General features: G+C 44.0%; 1 protein-coding gene across 6 annotated transcripts in view; it reads right to left on the reverse strand.

The window, feature by feature from the left end:
• DCX (doublecortin) overlaps positions 1-19,357 on the reverse strand; it is a 111,203-nt gene that overhangs the window by 24,624 nt on the left and 67,222 nt on the right. For 4 of the 6 annotated variants that reach the window (XM_034649588.1, XM_034649585.1, XM_034649586.1 and 1 more), the window contains exons 4-5: positions 11,500-11,602; positions 9,356-9,493 (exon numbers count right to left, since the gene is read on the reverse strand). In XM_034649588.1, the coding sequence (XP_034505479.1) occupies positions 9,356-9,493; positions 11,500-11,602 (241 nt within the window). The remainder of the gene's footprint in view (positions 1-9,355; positions 9,494-11,499; positions 11,603-19,357) is intronic. The other 2 variants (XM_034649590.1, XM_034649589.1) reach the window with 1 other exon arrangement.

The following is a 19,357-nucleotide window of genomic DNA, read 5'->3' on the forward strand; positions in this document are numbered from 1 at the left end:
AAATGGGTTCCCAGGAGTGAGGAATAAGACAGGTTGAGTTAGTTCCCAAAGAACAAGGAAATAGTCCAATTTCTGGCAGGGACAGCCAAGGACAGAGTATGGTCACCAGGTAAGCAGAGTTGATGCTGGGCTCCTAGCCTATGGATTCCCTTGTCTGGAGGCTGGACTGATCCCTGAAAATTGGGATGCAGCTGCGTGTAAGATGGGTGTAAGTAGTCCCAGGCGTGGCAATTATAGAACTGTCTGGGCAGCAAGTTAGACAAGTTATTATAATTTATGGGTTCAAGTCTGGATGGCCAGAATGGCACAGCAAGGGAAGGGGGGGCTTGGCATCTGCTTTTTACCCAACCTTTGCCAGGAGACCAAATTGATAACACTCATTCACTTAGCTCTGGCTTTTCCTCCCATTCTAATCCCAACACTTGAGCTCAACTCAAAGTCAAGCCTATTGGTTTTGGTTGGATGTCTATCTTGAAATATTGCTCACTAAAAATAACCCCAGTCTAAAAAAAATAGCCATGATAATAATTTGAGAGCCGTCTTAATAATTGCAGTTGGATTTCTGCAATTGTTTTCACACCATTTTACCATATATGCGTTCACATGATTCTCCTGATAGCCCCAAGAAATGATGGCCAGGAATTGGTGGTCTCCTTTTAATCACAAGAATATAGAGGTTCAGAAAGAGTAGGCCTTGCTTAAAGGGTAAAAATTGCCTCTCTTCAATGGATGGTGGCCTCGAGGATTTGCACATGATATGCCTCCCACCGTGACCTTGTGGTGATTGGTTTTCTGTCTTGTTTCCTCTCATTCCCTAATGACTGGTGAAGGGAGATCTCAATACATAATTCAGCCATTTCCTCATTTTTCCTCATATTGAGATGCTCTAAGTGTTCCTTCATTCCAGTTCAAACACACCCTGTTTTCTCCCTACATACACAGAAAGTTTTTCTGGAAGGCCATCCAAGTAGAACCAAGGTGGTTTCAACTTACTTCAGAACAAGGCCAAGAGACAGAGCCTGTGGTTTTTACACATTCATTCCAAAGACACCCTTGGGATGGGTGTCTGGATTCGCTTGGCTAATTGTTTCTGCTCAGTGGAAAAGCTTGTGCCCCTCTCCCTAGACCCATCCACAAGGGAAGCCAGAACTGAGGGCACAGGCATAGGTCTTCACAGATCCCATCAGAGGGCTGGTTCCCAGGCCAAATTCAATCATAGGTTGTGAGATACCGTCACTTCAAGAGTTGGAAGTGGAATTTTAAATCTATTTCCTACAGAGTCTTGGGCAGCATGCAGCTTTGAATCTTCTAAATGAGGAGAGAAGAATTTGCAAAACAAATATGTACACCGATTCCTGCAATATTTTGACACAGATCAGTGTCCCGCAAGAAGAGGACATCTGTAAGAAGGCTGCTGGAGTGCCAGGATTGTGTTCTCCGACTTGATAATGCTGACAACATTTGTTTCCTGTTGAAGGTGGTTTTGTGGAGGACATGTTTCTGGCAGAGTGAGCCTGTTGTCTATGCTCACTACTGTTTTCATGGGGTAGAAACTAGAAAACACTGCACTGCTCTTAATCTGTAGAAAGAACACCTGCTTTGGAACCAGTCAAGGTTCTAAACTGTGGCTCAGCCTGGATGTGTGACCTCGGGTGTCCCCTAACCTCTGTAGGCCTCCGTTGCCCCCATCTGTAACATTTGAATGAAAAGACTGCTTATCTTAGTCATTGTTGTTTTGAAGATTACATGGCAGACTATACATGAAATCCTTAGCCAAGTGCCTTAGTGCATAGAAAGGGCTTTGTAATGACATCTTCTTCTCTTAATATTGCCACTACTAGAAATGGGACTACATGAGTAACTACGCAACCTATAAACACTGAGTTTGGAAACCCCCTTCTACTGGGATGATTTACCAATCTCTATGGGCTGAGGACTTTCTTTGGCTAGCAGGTCAGGCATTAGAGGATTGAAGTTTTTCCAAGTGAAGCCCCTTGCTTTTTGGTTTCTGCGTTCTATGGCTGTGCTTCCAAAAACATAGCCCTTGCACTTGGCCCCCTGCATTTCTTTTTTTACTCTCTCAGCCATTACCATGGAGGTGGTCCACAAATGCACTGTGGAGCCACTGAAGGCTCTGCAGCGGCCAGGGGGTGGGGGTGGGGGTCACACGATGGAAATGCGTTTTAGGACGAGAAACATGGCAGCACCGCACCAGATGCGTGAGGGGACTGAGATTTGAAACAGAGATGCTACTTCGGAGTCTGTGGGGTGACGCTGGCATCAGGTGATGAGGGAAAGCAAGGGACTCCTGTGTGAGTGATGTGGAGATGTTTTGCAGGTTCCACAGCAGCAGCGTATGGTGGCTTGAAGGATGAAAGCATAGGAAGAATCAAAGATAACGTGAAGACACTGGACCCGGGGAATAGAATAGAATTTATTCTATCGTCAGACAGGGAGTTGAGGGGAGGAAATGTTTTTTGTTTTTAGACACATCGTGTTTGGTATATTTAAGTAGGATTGTCTGGTAGGAATTCATGGGATTAACAGCCAGAAGGAAGGTTGGGGCTGGAGATGTAGATTTAACAGCCGTCTCCCTGTACCGTCATATGCTATATTCATCACCACCCCTGCTCTTTTGTTCATGCTTCCCCCCCCCCCGTCAGAAATAATCCATTTCCTTATCAATTGAAGTATATCCCTCCTACAAGCCCCAGTTTTTCCAGGAAGACTTCCCTTAGCACTTACTGCCTGCATCTCCCATTCACTGGGCACTTAAACCATTACTGTTAACTCCTATTTAACACTACAGAGCCATGGTTAAATTGTGGACCGTGGAGCCAGATTGCCTGGGTTCAAACCCCAGCTCTCCCACCGATTAGCTGTGTGGTCTTGGGCCGGTCACTTAGCTCTCATACGCTCTAGCTTTTTCAGCTACAAAATGGCGGTAATTGTGCCTGCCTCGTAAGGTTGTTGTAAAGATTAAATCGGTTAATACATACGAAGTGGTGAGAACAGTTGCTTGGCACATAATAAGAACTATATAAGTATTTGTAAATAAATTTTTTAATCAAATTTATATGTCTAATGGTTCCCCAATTCGTAGTGACAGGGAATTCGTCTTATTCCTATTCCCCGGAGCACCTCGCACTACTAGGTATCCCACCCAAACTCTAGAGATTCAATCGTATTTAAACACAAGTCCCAGACTGCTGCAGGTTGATAGGACCCCTATTACAGGGAGGTGGGTCGACACCACCACATCCCATACCCTGCAGCATGCTCAGTGGCCCCCATTATATTGCTTGCTTCAACAATTTCCTAAGTGGTCCTCCAATGATGACGGCAATGTTGCCTTAGATGTAGGGCAGTTCTTCCACTGAAACTAGACATAGGCTGTGGTTTTAGAAAGAATCAGAATGGGGGAGGGGTAAGGGACGTTTTTCTCTTCCCACAACTTTGCCAAGGGTATCACTTCCCTTTGGAGTGACAGTAGGGGAGCCGATGGAAGGTCTAGGACCAGGCACTGGAAACAGAGGTGCCTAATTCCTCAAAGCTGTGCTCAATGCAGCACAAAGAGAATGACACAGACGCCACTCCGCTCCCCAGCCTCCCCACATCCGTTGCCTGGAGGTGAGGGAAGGTGGGAGGAAGCAGAGAAGCAAGGACCAGCCAGCAGAGACCTTTCTATTTGCCACTCTGGAGCTCCCACACCTTGCCTTAAGGGCAGTGTGAGGATTGCCTGCCTGGAAGTCAGGACAGCTGGGCTCTAGCTCTTGGGTACTAAATAGTTGCACGGCATTGAGAAGACCACAAGATATTGAACCTCTTTCCATCTTAGTCCCCCAGTCTAAAAGAACAAAAACTGGATGATCTTCCTTTCACAACCTCGTTCATGGTGCTATTATGAGTGACAACTGAGGGGACGGATTTGGAAGTATTTTGCAAAGGGCAGAGCATCTCATCTACGTCGAAGATCGTTATCTTGAACCTCTCTTAGGGAAGTTATTGTGCTGTCTAGTACACTAGCCACTAGCCACACGTTCCTTTTGGGCACCTGAAGCAGGGCTAGCCAGAATTGAGACGTGCTCTCAGTGTAAGATACACCCCCTTTTCAAAGAATGGAAAATATTTCCTTAGAATTTTTTTTTACCTCGATTGCACGTCGAATTGATAATATTTTGGATATATCGAGTTGAGTAAAATATATTATCAAAACGGATTTCACCTGTTTCTTTGACGTTTTTAACTGTGGCCATTAGAAAATTGAAAATGCTCTACTAGGCTCATATTATATTTCTACTGGACAGAGCTGGTCCAGACAGCCCCATTCAGAAAGGGCAGAACAGCCAGGTCCCTCCTCAGGCAACTCAAAGCAGCCTGCTAGGTTCAGAAGAGAAATACTCCTGGATACAATTCTCCCATGACAACCCCCCCCTTCACCGCTGTTTTGTGTCCCTTGACCTCCCCTTACAAAGGCTGCATATTTTGGTAGCGAATCCATTCTTCCTCGGGGCTCTGGGAACAGGGAAGATTTGACTTTCAGGACTAGGTATGCAGAGGTTGGGGGAAGGAGGGTGGGGAATATTGAGTTGCTGCAACAATGACTTACTGCTGAACAACAGCGAACTAATTATCACATTACAATTCTCTCAGCCTACCAGGGTGGGTAATTAGCTTCCTTGGAGGCTCCTTCAGAAAAAAAGAAAGAAAGAAGGAAAGAAAAAGAAAAGATTCCTTCCCAGCAACTAGCTACTTTGTCCTTTTAATTCAATTCAATTCAATTGGGGGTAGTTGCAGAAAAGGAAACGTTAACACATTCATGACTGAAATGCAAACAGCAAGAGGCTCTCCAGAAGGGTCTTCCTGTAGCTCCGAGGGCAGGCTCGCCTTTTTGCCCATCAAAATGGCAAGTCCTGGGTTAATCAAAATGGGGGCGCTATACGAGCTTTCTTCAAACACCCCATAGGAGACCTCTGGGCTCAGATTTGATCTGCTTACCACTGTTCGCTGTCCTACTTTAAAGGCAGCCATGGCTAATGGGACTTGGATGCTAAGAGTCCATCAGCTCTGCCCAGCGAGAATGAGAGCTCCTTCTAGCAATATCACGTAGACAACCGAATCCTTCCTTAACTCACGTGGAGGGCTTCGCAACAGACATTCCATTTGGGGCACCCTCAGTATTGGCAGGAGTGGGGATTGAAATCAAAGGGAATAAAGTATACAGAGTTTGATTTATTCATGGGAAGAACAGAAAAAAAAGACAACTTAAGGACCAAGGAATCAAATTATGACGCAAATTACAGACCAGATCGCATCGATTTACTAAACCTCAAGGCAAACCAAACCCAGATATTAACTGAACCATGAATTGGATCAAATGTACATGTATATATGGATGGATGTCTAATTGACTCATTTCTCTTATTCATTCACTAGTACCCTCCTCTGAAAGATTTGGGTTTTTTTATAGCTTTAAATAAATATTTGCTTTCTCCCAACTCCATTGCTCTGTTCTTTTTAAAAAATATTTGAAAATCTAGCAAACTTGTTCAAACCAGAATCAAACCTATATATTTTCTAATGAACTAGAACATCAAAACATTCCTTTAGCTGAACCTGAACTGAGCCAATGTTTCGTTTGGTTTGAGTCCCTGCTGCAGAGGAACATTTTTGGCTGTCGTTTGCCTTCAAAGGAAGGTAGTTAAAATTCCCTGGAAATGGCCTATCTTCCTCAACCTTGAGTTACTCAGGTTGAATGAAAAAAATGTGAATCCATCCCACAAGTCTCAGATCCAAGACAGAGTAACCCAGGATGGAAACAGGGCGGCACTGCCATGTCCTAGAAAAGAACAAAGAATTTCAGCCCCACTCCACACCGTTATTCTTTGGTTAAATGTGTATTAACCTGCCCACGTCCCTTGCTGAGAGCTCAGAAAAACCTTACACTTGCTGCTGCAAAATTATGTATTGTCTATAACTCATCCTTCTGGCTATCCAATTCTGGTTCTGTGGAAGCTATTGCACAACTCTGTAATACATTGGAAATAACTGATAATATTGGAAAATGATTTTTACCTATTAGACATGCGAATTCTGTCTTAACCAAAATGGAAACCGAGTCGTAGATAAGGTAAGAAATTTGTCCCAAGTCAAAAAGCTGGGAAATGGTGTCACCGGGCCTTCCTATACATATGCCTCCCTTGCGTCTTCCATATCCTATCCCCCTCCACTTCCCAGCTTGGAATGGTCCTGAAGGACTTGGAGGTGGGATGGGGGAAATGGGTATGTTAAATCCAAACCTTACCTAAAGTACTGTTTGCCTGAGATCAGCTTTGCCCCTGTGGAATGTTCACTAAGTGGATGGCCTGGACATGGCTCTAAACTGCCATGCAATGGACAAGGTTATGTTACATAGATCCTTTTATGCTTTGGGGCTGAGATCACACGGAAGATCTAGACACATCATCTTCGATGAGCTCAAACTTTCTGGAAATTGCCATTGAGGCTGGCTAGACTAGAGTTTGGCTTCGTTTATGTTCATGAACTATCTGAAATAAAGATTTACATTCTCTCTCCTGAGAACACCACTTTAGATTTTTTGCTGGTAGGGAGCAAGGGCTGTTTGCGGTTCTGATATCTGCCAAGTCAAGTCCCCTTTCCCCGCCTCAAATTGGTTACTCTTTTTATCTTGTGTGTGTGAATCTATCCTCATTCCTTCTTTTTAGCAAGGGAGTTCTGAAGGAGCAAAAGCAGATCTTGCCTGCCTTCGCCTGGGTTGGGACCTATTATAACTCCTTTTAATTTGCCAAGTATTCATTGAGTCCTAATTTATTCCTTCTCTGTCTCTAATATCTTAGAGTCAGTGAGGTGCATAGTTTCTAGAAGGGAAATTCTGTAGGTAGCATGCTGGTGATCAATAATTTGACATATGTTTAAGCTGTGTTTAATTACAGGTGGTTGTGTTCACATGTGCTGAATAACCCACCTGGATACAGTCTGCAGAGAATCTATTGACTTCAAGCTGCCGCCGCCTCAGCATTTTTAACTAACAGGTTATGTGGTGGTTTAAAAATAAGTCCACTAATTCTTGGCAGTCTAAAAACAGGTCCACCTCCACCCAAGAGGTGAAGACTGATTCCTCTTCCCTTGAATGTGGACAGGACTTAATGACTGCTTCTAATGAATAGACTAAAACAGAAGAGACAGTATGTGGCTTCAGAAACTAGATCATAAAAGGCACTACATCTTCTTCCTTGATTACTCTCCTGATTCACTCGCTGGGAGAAGAGCCTGCTGACGGCCATCTTAGAAGTGGATCCTACAAGTCCCAGTTGAATCTTCAGAAGACTGCGGCCCCCACCGACACTTTGACCTCAACTATATGAGAGATCCTGAGCCAGACGGAACCACAGAGCTAAGCAATCCAAAATTCCCAACCCACAGAAACAATAAAATAATAAATGTTTGTTGTTTTAAGCCACGAAGTTTGAGGGTAATTTGTTTCATGGCAAGAGATAAGTAATATGGATTAGAAATCCCAGAAATGGTCAGTGATATTTCTGAAAAAAATGACTGGCTAAGCAGTTATTGCCAGACTTTATGAATCTTGATCAAGTGTTTAAAGTCCTTTTTTTTTCTGCAAGGCTCTGCCTAGAATTTCTACAAATAATTTCATTTTTTACCCAAGTGTTAAAACCTAGGTCTTTGTAGTGTGAGTAATATAAATTTGCTTAGATAGACGCATGTGCTATTTTGTAAACTTCACCAAAATATCACCGAACACATGCACTTTTGTTCCTTTAGCAAATATTCCCTAAATGCTAACTAAGTATCTAGCACCACGCTGAGTGAAATAGGCACTCTTAAGCAACTGTCCACTCCAAACATTATTTGAGCATCGACTAGGACCCAGGCACTGTGCTCAGCACTGAGGATACAAAATGAACATGGCATCTTACCCTTAAGGGGCCCAGTATTAGTGGGGGGAGTAGACAGGTAAATACAGACTTTACAACACAGTGTGGTGACTATTACCCAGACGCATGAACAACATGCTATGATATTGCAGAAAATGGAACTATTTCTATTGGAGGTGTTGAATGAACAGACGTTTTCAAGCAGAGAGGAGTGGTAGGCTCGGGGGACGGCATTCCAAGTGCAGGGCAATGGGGTGAGGAAAGACACGAAAGTATGAAAAGCTCGAGCTGCCTCTTCGTTTAGTTCCTTCTGCCTGAGGAAAAAAACATGGCATGCGATGTGCGTGCTCCTGGCAGTGTGAGGCCGGCAGGCCGGGCTGCTCTTCTAGGCCACGAGCATTTCAAAGCCAATAGGCTGCTCGAGCTGCCTCAAACGCAAGAAGAGAGAAAGCATTTGGGCTCTCTGCCCCAAAGTTCCCAGGCTCCCAGGCTAGAAGAAGTCTCATGGTGAGCCCTGAGCCTTGGGACGACGAATGTGAGGCTGCCAGACCATGCGATTCCTTCCCGTGAAGAACTCACACCGTCTGTGCCTGACTCTACTAAGCTTCTAAACTTGAGCTTCTGTGGCCTTTCACCTTTCAGATCAGTGTCACTCAAACTGCGGGTGTGAGCCTTTGCACCAGAATTTAAAAGAACGCACTGCTGCCTTTATCAAAAAAAAAAATCATGCTAGGAAGAAGAAGTCGGCTGAAGTAAATGTTTGCTTAGTGGCAGAATTTGCATTTGGCACGAGCTTCTAATCTTGTCACAGACTGATAAATAGTTCATGTGTTGGCAGCGATCCATAGACCACATTTTTTTTTTTTGATCACTCACTATCCACTAATGAAAATCCTGTGTGACAAAGCTCTGTGTTTCTTTTCAGAACCTGGCCTATATATATATTTTTTCTCATTGTGGGAATGATGCAAATTACCTCGCTTCTCTTTTTGTTTTGACTTCTAAAAAGTTCAAAGTCAAATTTGAAGGTCAAGCACATCAACTCTGTTGACACTTCGGGGTGGCAATTTTTTTTTTAACATTTCTGGTTTCGATTTTGATTTTCTGTTTCAAGTTTATGCTTGACTTGATTCTTTCCTCGACTATGCTTTTTGCTGGATGATGCTGAAGATGATGACTATTAGAACAAACATGACGGTAAGCATTACAGCAAGCACGGTAAATAGGCCAGATTTCTGGTCTGCATCCATCTGAGTAAAATTGGGGTCGTAGCTGTGTCTCCATGACTCCAAACAAGTTTGACTGCTTCGTCTCTGAACTGGGAGAACTGGTATCATGGTGACACAGTGGTGTTCATGAGAAACTCATTCCCCCGCATGCAGAGGGTGGGGGCCTCTGTAAATGAAGTCAGCGTGCACAGTTAGGAGAAGAGCACTCACCGTCTTGGTCGTTACCTGAGTCAGCTGGAGACTTGCTCCGGCGCATAGGGCCGGGGCTCTTAGCTGAACTCTTCTGAGGTGTTGGAGATGCCTTTGGGCCAGCTGTGGCCGATGGGTTTCCCTTCATGACTCGGCATTCTGGTAGAAAAGAACAGACAGCTCAGTAAAGCCAGGGGAGAAACGAGCTTTTGGCATATTACCAACTTCTGGAAACTGGAATATCCACCAAGGCCAAAGTATCCAACGGCTAGGGGTCCTCATTGTTTGGAGGAATGACGGCTCTGAGGGAGGAGGCATGAGAGAAACTTTCAAAAGTCATCTGGGCCAAGCCAGGTGTTTAAATCCCTGGATTATGGAAACAAGGGAAGGAGTTGAAAAGCAGGTTGGGTGGGTTATTAAACAGTCAGCTCGATCATTTGTGAGCGCCCCAGCCACAAATAGCACCTGTTGACATAATTAATTAATTTCCTTGGAGAAGAGATTGACAGCTCAGAGGCTGCAGCCACACAGATGAAACATTCATGAGTAATTTAAAGGAAGAAGAGGGAGTTACCATTTACTGTTCATTACACGCCATGTATTGTAATAGGCATATTAGGGATGTCATGTCATTTTTATAAATGGGCACTATCACCACCACCGCCACCATGCGTTTATAGAGCTCTTTTTGATTTTCAAAGCGCATTATCATAAATCCCTATGCTGGTTTAATACATAAATGAGCCAGCAGTGACTCTGTGGCTCAGAGCTTATAGAAAGCCCTTGGGTGTGTAGGGGCATCTGCCGAATGTTTCTGCTACTTGCCTCAGCCTCAGTCTGCCACGCTTGGGGTACCTTTTCTATGCAGCTCACTCAGCATCCCTACTGTGGTAATTTGGGGCATTGATTGTGCTAATGCACTAGCAGAATTATCATACTCACTTTGCTGATGAGACGACAAAGGGTGTAAATAAACCTCTTGCTTAGGGCTGCAAAGCAAGAAAATAGCAGAACAAGGACTACAACCAATTCTTCTAAATCCAAGTCTAGTGCTCTTTTCCCTGTAGGTTTTCCAACCTTGTGCCATGATGCTCAAAGTGGAACCACATGGCTAGGTAGAGGGCAGTGTCTTCTTTGGACACTTCCTTGTCACCTCCTACTTAAAGATATATTGAAATATCAATTACCCAGAAAGATTAGGGGATCGTTTCTGGTTAACTGAGTTTTTTTGGAAAAAGAACTCAGTTTTTTTGAAACTGAACTCAGAAAGTTTATTTTTGTGTGTTTTACTTCTTGTTTTGGTTGATGAACTTTAGTGATCACGGTCCAGAGCTGGAGATGTAGAAGGGTATAGGAAACTGGAGATAGCCTGGGATTTGTTTAGCTATTTCATGGCCATTTGTCTCTTCTCAAAGTGAACACAGCAGAAATGCCACCTCTGTCAGGGTCCTTGTCACTTGAGCGGTTGGTGAAGTCTATATTAATACAACTTGGTTTGTTTCTCTCACATGTTACCGCTCATAATTGGGAAGAATGTTTTGAATGTGTCTTCCCATCAGGATCATATCCTAATCTCGTCACTGTGTGAGCTGATTCACCATTAACCACATGGAACTTGGATTCATGCAAAGGGAGGTGGGCAGATACTTACCTCCTTCCTGAGATTAACAACCTCTGGAATCTTGAGTCACAAAGCAGGGGGAATGGGGCAGCAAGCCAGAAAGCTTGACACTAGCTTAGAAGAGGGGAAAGATTTGACACTAAGAACACAGTGGAAAATCTGTCTAAAATGGAACCATCAACATGAGCCAAGTTGCTGGAGGATGTTGACTAGAAAAATAATATCCAAGTTCTGACTCCAAATGTTCCTGCCCATAATCTGATTGCGCCTGTCAGCCCACGTGACACAATACGTGGTTCGAGAAATATGGTGACTATTGGGGCAGAGAGTGAGTTTTATTGAGTTTGGAGGCTGGGAATCTGGGACATTCAATCAACCTTTCACTTAGTGACTCATGTATGCAAACATACAGGAGAAAGACTAACAATATTTGCCCTTGAGGGTCCATGCATGGATGTTCTCTGGGCCATATGAACCCATGGAAACCCTAAGGGATAGAAGGAGGGAGAACAATGGAGCAATAAAACCCAGTGGTTGTGCTTACCATTTTCATCCAGAGAAAAGTCATCCTGAGCATAGCGAAATTTTTCAGGACCACAGGCAATAAACACATCATCATCACCAAAGAAATCATGGAGACAGGTTACCTGTGGAGAGAGCAAAGACATTGGATTGGCATGTGATTATCTTGTGACAATAAACTTCATATCATGTTGGCAGGGGGAAAAAGTTTCACATCTTGGCCATCATCTTTAGCCTCCAGGGATCTTCATCTTTTAAACTACCAGGCTCATGGTCTGTATCACAGCTCCTGGTGAGTAAAGATACAAAGGAATGCCATTGTCTTTCCATGTTTCATATGTGGTAGTCTCGTTTCCACTGCATTAAGAATAACTTCAAGACCAGGGCGCCTGGATGGCTCAGTCAGTTAAGCGTCCGATTCTTGGTTTCGGCTCAGGTCATGATCTCAGGGTCGTGAGATCGAGCCCTGAGTTGGGCTCTGCGCTGGGTGTGCAGGATGCTTAAGATTCTCTCTCCCTCTCCCTCCATCCTTTCCTGCTCAAGCTCTCTCCATTAAAAGAAGAAGAAGAAGAACTTCAAGACCATGCCCAAAGGGAATGTCCCTGCCTTTGAATAAAAGTTCACAAGCAGATGGCCCTGCAAATGTTACCTTTCCTTAGAGCTTCAAAGACATAGTGCTCCTAGCCCAACTCTGGGGCTAAAGGTGTAAGCCAAGGCAGATGAGAAAGATCTCCTGCAGCCTACAGCAGATAGACTCTGTGGCTGACCAAGATGTGGAAGTTCCTCTCTTCATCTTCATGAGTTTTAAAAGAAGGGCACAAATTCCTTACTGATTTGGAGCCAGGAAATTGGACTTTTGCTAAAAATGGACAAAGAACATGGAAGTGGCCCAGAATACCATTCCTCCCCCAAGAACAAGGGGGAAAACTGTCCTGACCACTTAAAACTTAATCAAGAGCAATGAGTCCCCATAGGCTTGAGGCTCTGCTGGTAAAGCCATGTTCTCAGGATCCTTCCTGCCCTCTAGTGCCCTATGCATTGCTGCTTCTCCACAACAGAGATAGTCCCCCAACCTGTTTTCTGCACAAAGAAATGAGGGTCCCTGGGAAAGTATGTTGCTCGCCGCAGTCTCCCCAATTCTCAGCTTCCTAATCACATCTGATAATTAGTCCAGCACACCAGGGAAATCCCAGGAGAAACCATAGAGTCAAAACATTCTTATCCCAATCCTTAGCTTGAAAGTGTTCGAAGCTTCTAATTGTTCTAAGCTACCCATTCAAGCTGCCAGCAATGGCTTTCCAAAGGCACAGAGCTCACAAAATAATAACAGCTTTCTGGGTGCAGAGAGCAATATTTCACATTTGAAAAAATGTTTATATTAATAACATCATCCCCCACTCAGAGTCTATTCAATCCTCACCCACCCAGCCAAGATGATTGCAAGATTTACACAAAGTAAGAGATGCTTAAAGATATCTCCATTGTCTCGGCCTCCCAATCATCCAGGAGATGCCAAGATAAGGGAGGGAGACTTGGAGGACTGCCAGTGTTGCTCCTATTAAGCCTCTTCCCAGTCCTGGGTCCTGACCTCATCAAACAGGCCAACATCCCTCTTCAGCCCACTTGTCCCTTACCCATTCATTCCGCCATCACATAATGACAATTAGAGCTACCACTAATTGAATTCTTATTCTGTGACAGGCACTCTGCTAAGTACTTCCAAATCTTTCATCTCGTTTTACTCTCCCCCCAAATTCTAGAGGTTGATATTATTGTCATCACTGTTTCCCAGATGAGAAAACTGAGGCCCAGAGACAATAAGCAAATTATTCAGGTGAAAAGAAATGAAGCCGAACAAAAGATCTATCCAACCCCAAAGCCTGTGCTTCGGGCCACTCAATAACACAAAGCACTCGTGCCTAGTTCAGGCACTGGGGAAAAGGAGATGTGTAAGACCCAGTTCATGGAGCTCACAACCTGATGGAGTGAGATGCTCAGCGTAGTGTCGTGAATGCTAGGATGTAGCATCTCAGTGTCGTGTCATGAATGCTAGGATGGGAGTATCTGTAGGTGCCATGGGAGCTTCTTACGACCACATCCAAATGACACAGTCACTGGCTGACATTGTTAGTTCAATCAGCATCCTCCATATTGTCCTGGTGGCAAATCCAATGACAGAGGCTCCATAGCTCTGCACTCTGCTGCGGACTCCAACTGATATCTTGGACCTTGGCGCCACAAAATCTGGAGCCCCCAACTCTGATACATGGTGTGTCTCTGAATTGTTTACCCCCTGGCACCTCCTTGGCCCTGAAGATCTCTGCCAAGTCCCCACATTCAAGCTTGGCCCTGGCCCTGACTTTAGTTTTGGTCATGGGTTTAGGGAAGCCTCATTCTTGGACGTCCCTGTGGAAGTGGCCTCTAGGACGTAGCATTCTGAATACAGACCTGCCTGTATTCTCATGAGTATTCCCCTCGTCCTTCCCAGGTTTCCTGAATGTAACAATGAAGTTTATCCCTCTCTCTCTATTTCCCCATGGTTCCTGGTAGAGTGCTTATCACATAGTGAGAATTTAGCGAGGGCTGTTTTTGCCTCAACCAAATGTAAGGAAAATAAGAAGGAGGCTTTGTAAGGATATACAAAGGCAGAAAAGTAGGAACAAAAAAGAAATTAATCTTGGCAGACAACAGGAACTAGCATTGAAAGGATTTGGAAGGTAACACAAATACACAAACTTAAGAATAAGAAAGGAATAATGATTATGCATTCAGAAGTTCTTCTTTGCATAAATATGCTAATTAGTTTGAAGATTTAGATGAAATGAATGATTTTAAATGAAAATGTAAATAATGAGATTAGCTCAAAAAGAACTAGAAAATCTCGACCAACTAACTACCAGCCATGAAAAGAGTTTAGCAAACACTTCAAATATCAACCCTGCCCCCAAAAGGCACTGGAACACTCATTTTGGAGGTGCTTGTGGAAATTGCTTCCCAAGAAGAAAAACCAAAAGCTCAAAAGCAGTCATTGCAGTGACACACCATGATATCCTATTGTAGGACAACAAAGCCCTCACAGATTGCTCTGGGGGTTGCTGTTACAATGACCCACCCTCCTCCAACCCCAAGCCTTTTTGCCCCCACCCAGGCTTTGGGAAAAGCCTTTGGATAACCCCTCCTTTGGGGAGCTTCTAAGAAAGGCAAAGCCCCCTATGCTTCTGACAAACTCACAATGGTGTGGCTGGCTTCGAAAACATTCATTTTGCAATCCAGCTGTTCAGCATCAGGTTTCTTGTGTGATCCCTCCCTACATTTTACTGGCTCCCAAATGTAGACAAGTTCACATTGTGCATGTGAATACCCAGCTTTCCCAAAGGCCTTGGATACTGAGACACAACAGCTCTCCCTGCCTTTGTTACAAAGATGGGGAAATAGAAGGCTCTCCATCTTAAATATGAGGAACCCAAAGCACAGAGAGTCAAAGTGGCCCAAGGATACACATACGGCTCATGACAGAATTGAGACTAGCACTCAGGTGTCCTGAGTCAGTTCAGGACAAAGCAATTGCCTGAGAGAACATGCTTTTCCTAAAGCCCTGGTGTCAAAGGCTTGCATAGAGCCTAAAACGGGAGACTCCCCTTTGTCCTAATCAATGCCTGATATTCATTAGAACATTTTACTAGATTGAAAAAAGAAAGCATCTGTATGGATCGTATTTTGAATCTACGGATGAGGAGATTCTTTTTTTAAAATTTTATTTAAAGAGAGAATGGCAGGCAGAGGGAGAAGCAGGCTCCCCAATGAGCAAGGAGGAACATCCCTCTTCAGCCCACTTGTCCCTTACCCATTCATTCCGCGACCACATAATGACAATTAGAGCTAATTTGGAACTTGATCCCAGGACCCCAGGATCATGACCTGAGCTGAAGGAAGACGCTCAACTGACTGAGCCACCGAGGTGTTCCTGGATAAGAAGATTCCTATTCATTACTGTAACTGACAACCGAGTATGTGGTAGAGAAGGAGGACAAGGAGAAGGAGGGGAGGAGAGAAAAAGAAGAAAGGAGAAGAAAAGAAGGAGGAGAAGGAGAAGAATGGAATGTAAGAAATAATTTCCAAATGAAACTCACACTCACAGCTGTTTTGTAAACTTCCATGAAGGTAACGTGACAGAAAGTCTACCTTAGCTTATGTGGCAAATGCGTAATTTTGCAACTGAGTTATCTGAGATAAAATTTCTGTCATGAGGTGGCAACAGAAGTGGTAAATCTAATAATCATTATGATACCACTCAGAGCATCCTCAGAGACCAAGGGTATCACTGACATCAGCTTTTGCCTGAGTCACACCTGGGTCTTTAAGTCAGGGACAAGAACACAAAAGCATGATGCCTGCCTTTGTAATTAATCAACTGCCAGCACAAAATCAATAAAATCAACTCATCTTAACATTGAACCATTAACTCGGTGTTCTTCCTTTGAAAAAAAAAAAAAGCAAACCAGCAGGTGTATTAGCTGCAAATGACAAATTATCTCTGTGGCTTGATGTAAGCTTGATTAGACTCTGCACATCTCCAGATGCTGGCAGGTAGTTCTTAAAGATTTATTTATTTATTTTGAGGTTGGGGGCACAGAGGGAGAGAGAGAGAGAGAATCTCAAGCAGACTCCACACTGAGTGCAGAGCCCCATATGGGGCTCAACCCCATGGCCCTGAGATCACCACCTGAGCTGAAACCAAAAGATGGGTGCTATCGCTGACTGAACCACCCAGGTGCCCTTGGCAGTCAGCTCTCACAGAGTAGGTACTACATTTCATGATCTAAGTATTCAGCAAGAAATGCTGGGGAAGTAAGGTCTTGTATATGTATGAGACTCACTTTCAACATGCCAAATATTCTCATTGAAGATTCAATTAGACTAATATTCATTCATGAAGCTCTTCCTATGGCAAAGGAACTCTGTGAGAGATACATACATGTACAATAAAAGGTCCCCGCTTTCCGAGTCACCAGCATAATAAGGAAGTCAGAACCACACAAATAATTAGAATACGAGATGTGCTGTTGTTAGCGCTACTACAGAGCCACGAAGAGCAAGGGGAGCACAGAAGGCAAAGAGAACAATTCTAATCATGAGAAGCGAGAGAGAAGGTAACAGAGGAGAAGATGCCAAAGAATCTGAGTCTTGAGGGATGTGTGGGATTCAGGTTGATGGAGATGGCAGTAAAGGATATTCCGGGTACCTGCATCAGGGCAGGAACGGGTCTTTTCTCAATAGCCCTAGAAAAAAAGACCTGCATATCATCGACTACGGTCCCAGATTCTAACTCTCCAAAGCACAAGTGCTTGGATCCATCTACCAGCCTTGCAAACAAAACATACAATTGCCTACTGGTGCGAGGCAGGGTGAAGAGAAGGGCAGGGAGCGGAGCGTCTATGGGAAGAGGCGCGGCCAGGGCGGTAAAGAAAAGGGAACCTTGCGGGGAGGAAGACAAATCACACTGATTTCCCAGTCTTGCCAACAGTGTGCCCAGTGCATGGAGAGTGGCTGGCAAGCTTTGCAAGATGAGTAAATGAAAGATTCAGTAAACATTACGGATGCAGCTTTTTCTAAATACTGCCACCATCCTTATTCTGGAACATTTCCTGCCTGCAGCCCTGGTAGGGCTCCAGAGGTTGGCACAGGGTTGGCTTGGTGAGCTGAGACAACGTTTCTGAGACCACCCTGGCTTTCTTATCAGCGTTGTTTTCCTGTGGTTATCTTGAAGTCTTACTTGTGGTTTCTCATGACAACATTTTTGCCTGGGTAAACAGCTCCTTGGTTCTGCAGGACCTCTATTGGCACAAGTATGTTTATTCAATGTCTTGAACGTCCCTAAAATCTCTGGTGACAAAATAACAATGCTACTTGCATTTGTAAAATATTTTTACTGTTTTTAAAGTACCTCTACATTTATAGTATCTTATGTTCTCTTCCACACCTCCAGTTCTCCCCTTGACCCAACCCAACCAGGCTTCCATTCCCCTCACTCCACAAGGCTGCTCCTGTCAAGGTCAACAATGACTTCCATGTTATCAAACCCCGTGGTCATGTCTCTAGATTCATCTTACTCAACCTCCTACCAACACTGGGTGTAGGTTGAGCAAGTCCTCGTCCTTAAATACTTGCCCCTTTTCGCTTCTGGGATCCCACAGCCTTCTGGGTTTTCTCCCACTTCAACCTCCTTTACTAGATTCTCTTTTTCTTCCAAACAGCTCCATTTTTGAAAACCCTAGTGCTCAGTCCTCAGACCTCCTCTCTTCTCCCCCCCCTTTCCCCCCCTCTCTTCTTCATTTCTGTTTATTTACTAGGCGATCATGGCTAGACCCCAAGTCTTTACATATTATCTATATACCGATGACTCCCACATTAATATCTTTAGGCCCTTCGTATCACTGAACTCTAGACTCATATTCAACTGCTTGCTTGATAGCTTCGCTTAACCAAGATGGAGGAATGGGCGCCCCAAATTTAAATCTGTCCAAGATTAAACTCTTATTTCTCCCCCTCGTCTGAATGGTACCACAATTCTTCCAATTGCCCAAACCAGAAACTTAGAAGTCATTTGTTACTAGCAGTCACATTTTCCCCTCCCTGTTGTCACTGGCCTAGTCCAAGATCTAGTACAGTAGCCTCATAACCAGGGTTTTGGCAGCACACACCTACCACTCTCTACACATACACTCCTATGGCTCTCCATACCATGACCACAGCAGTACTTTACAATTCTAATCGGGCATATCACTTCTCTGTTTAAAATCCTTCAGCCGGCCCATCATAGAAAGAACAAACTCCAAACTTTGGACCTTAGCTCTACTTTTATACCTTTATATCTATGCTTTTTTTTTTTTAAAGATTTTATTTATTTATTTGACAGAGATAGAGACAGCCAGCGAGAGAGGGAACACAAGCAGGGGGAGTGGGAGAGGAAGAAGCAGGCTCCCAGCAGAGGAGCCTGACGTGGGGCTCGATCCCGTAATGCCGGGATCACGCCCTGAGCCGAAGGCAGACGCTTAACCACTGTGCCACCCAGGCGCCCCTATACCTATACTTTTATATCTATCTTTTATACCACCCATGCTAGCTGGGTCCAGTCAGACTGCCTGCTTTCTGCCGCTCAAACACACCAAGACCTTTCCTGCTTCTGGGCCCTCGCCCTGGAAGCTCCCTCCACCTGGATCTAAAGAATCTGAATCAGATCTAAAGAATCATGTATTTAAGTCCGTGCAACCCTCAGCTTACATGCTGTTGTTGCTTAGACTCTTAGTTCTTTTATTTCACCCCACAAACTAGTCATTATTGTTTTAATTACCTTATACAGTTATTATTGTTCAGATCTACCTACATATTTACCAGTTTATTTGCTCACCATTCCTTGTTACATCTTAGATCTTTCTCCCCGGGGTCATGTTGAAATGAGGCACATGTTAGGCCTTCTTCCTACTCTATCTTTGTGCCTCAACCTCACCTTTATATTTTCTACCTTCTTATCTCTCAGTGCTCCATTCTGGGAAAAAAAATCTTCAGATCTGCCAGATCACTCTTTCTCTCTTCAGATGTATTTAATTTGCTGTTTGGCCCACTCACTAAATTCTATTTCATTTTCCCCCCAAATTTGCCTGGTCATAGCTGATAATCTCTTTTTCTTATTCCATTTTGATTACATGTTTTGTTTCTCGAAACAATCCAGCTGGAGTTGTTTTGTGTCCCGTTTCTAATTAATTCTAGTATCTGAAGTCCTTGGGAATCCAAATCTGTTGTTTGTGCTAACTCTCCCTTGTGGTGGCTTGTTTTCTTTTATGTTTGAGATATATATATATATATATATATATATATATATA

This window comes from Ailuropoda melanoleuca, chromosome X, assembly GCF_002007445.2.
Source record: "Ailuropoda melanoleuca isolate Jingjing chromosome X, ASM200744v2, whole genome shotgun sequence".
Classification (NCBI taxonomy): domain Eukaryota; kingdom Metazoa; phylum Chordata; class Mammalia; order Carnivora; family Ursidae; genus Ailuropoda; species Ailuropoda melanoleuca.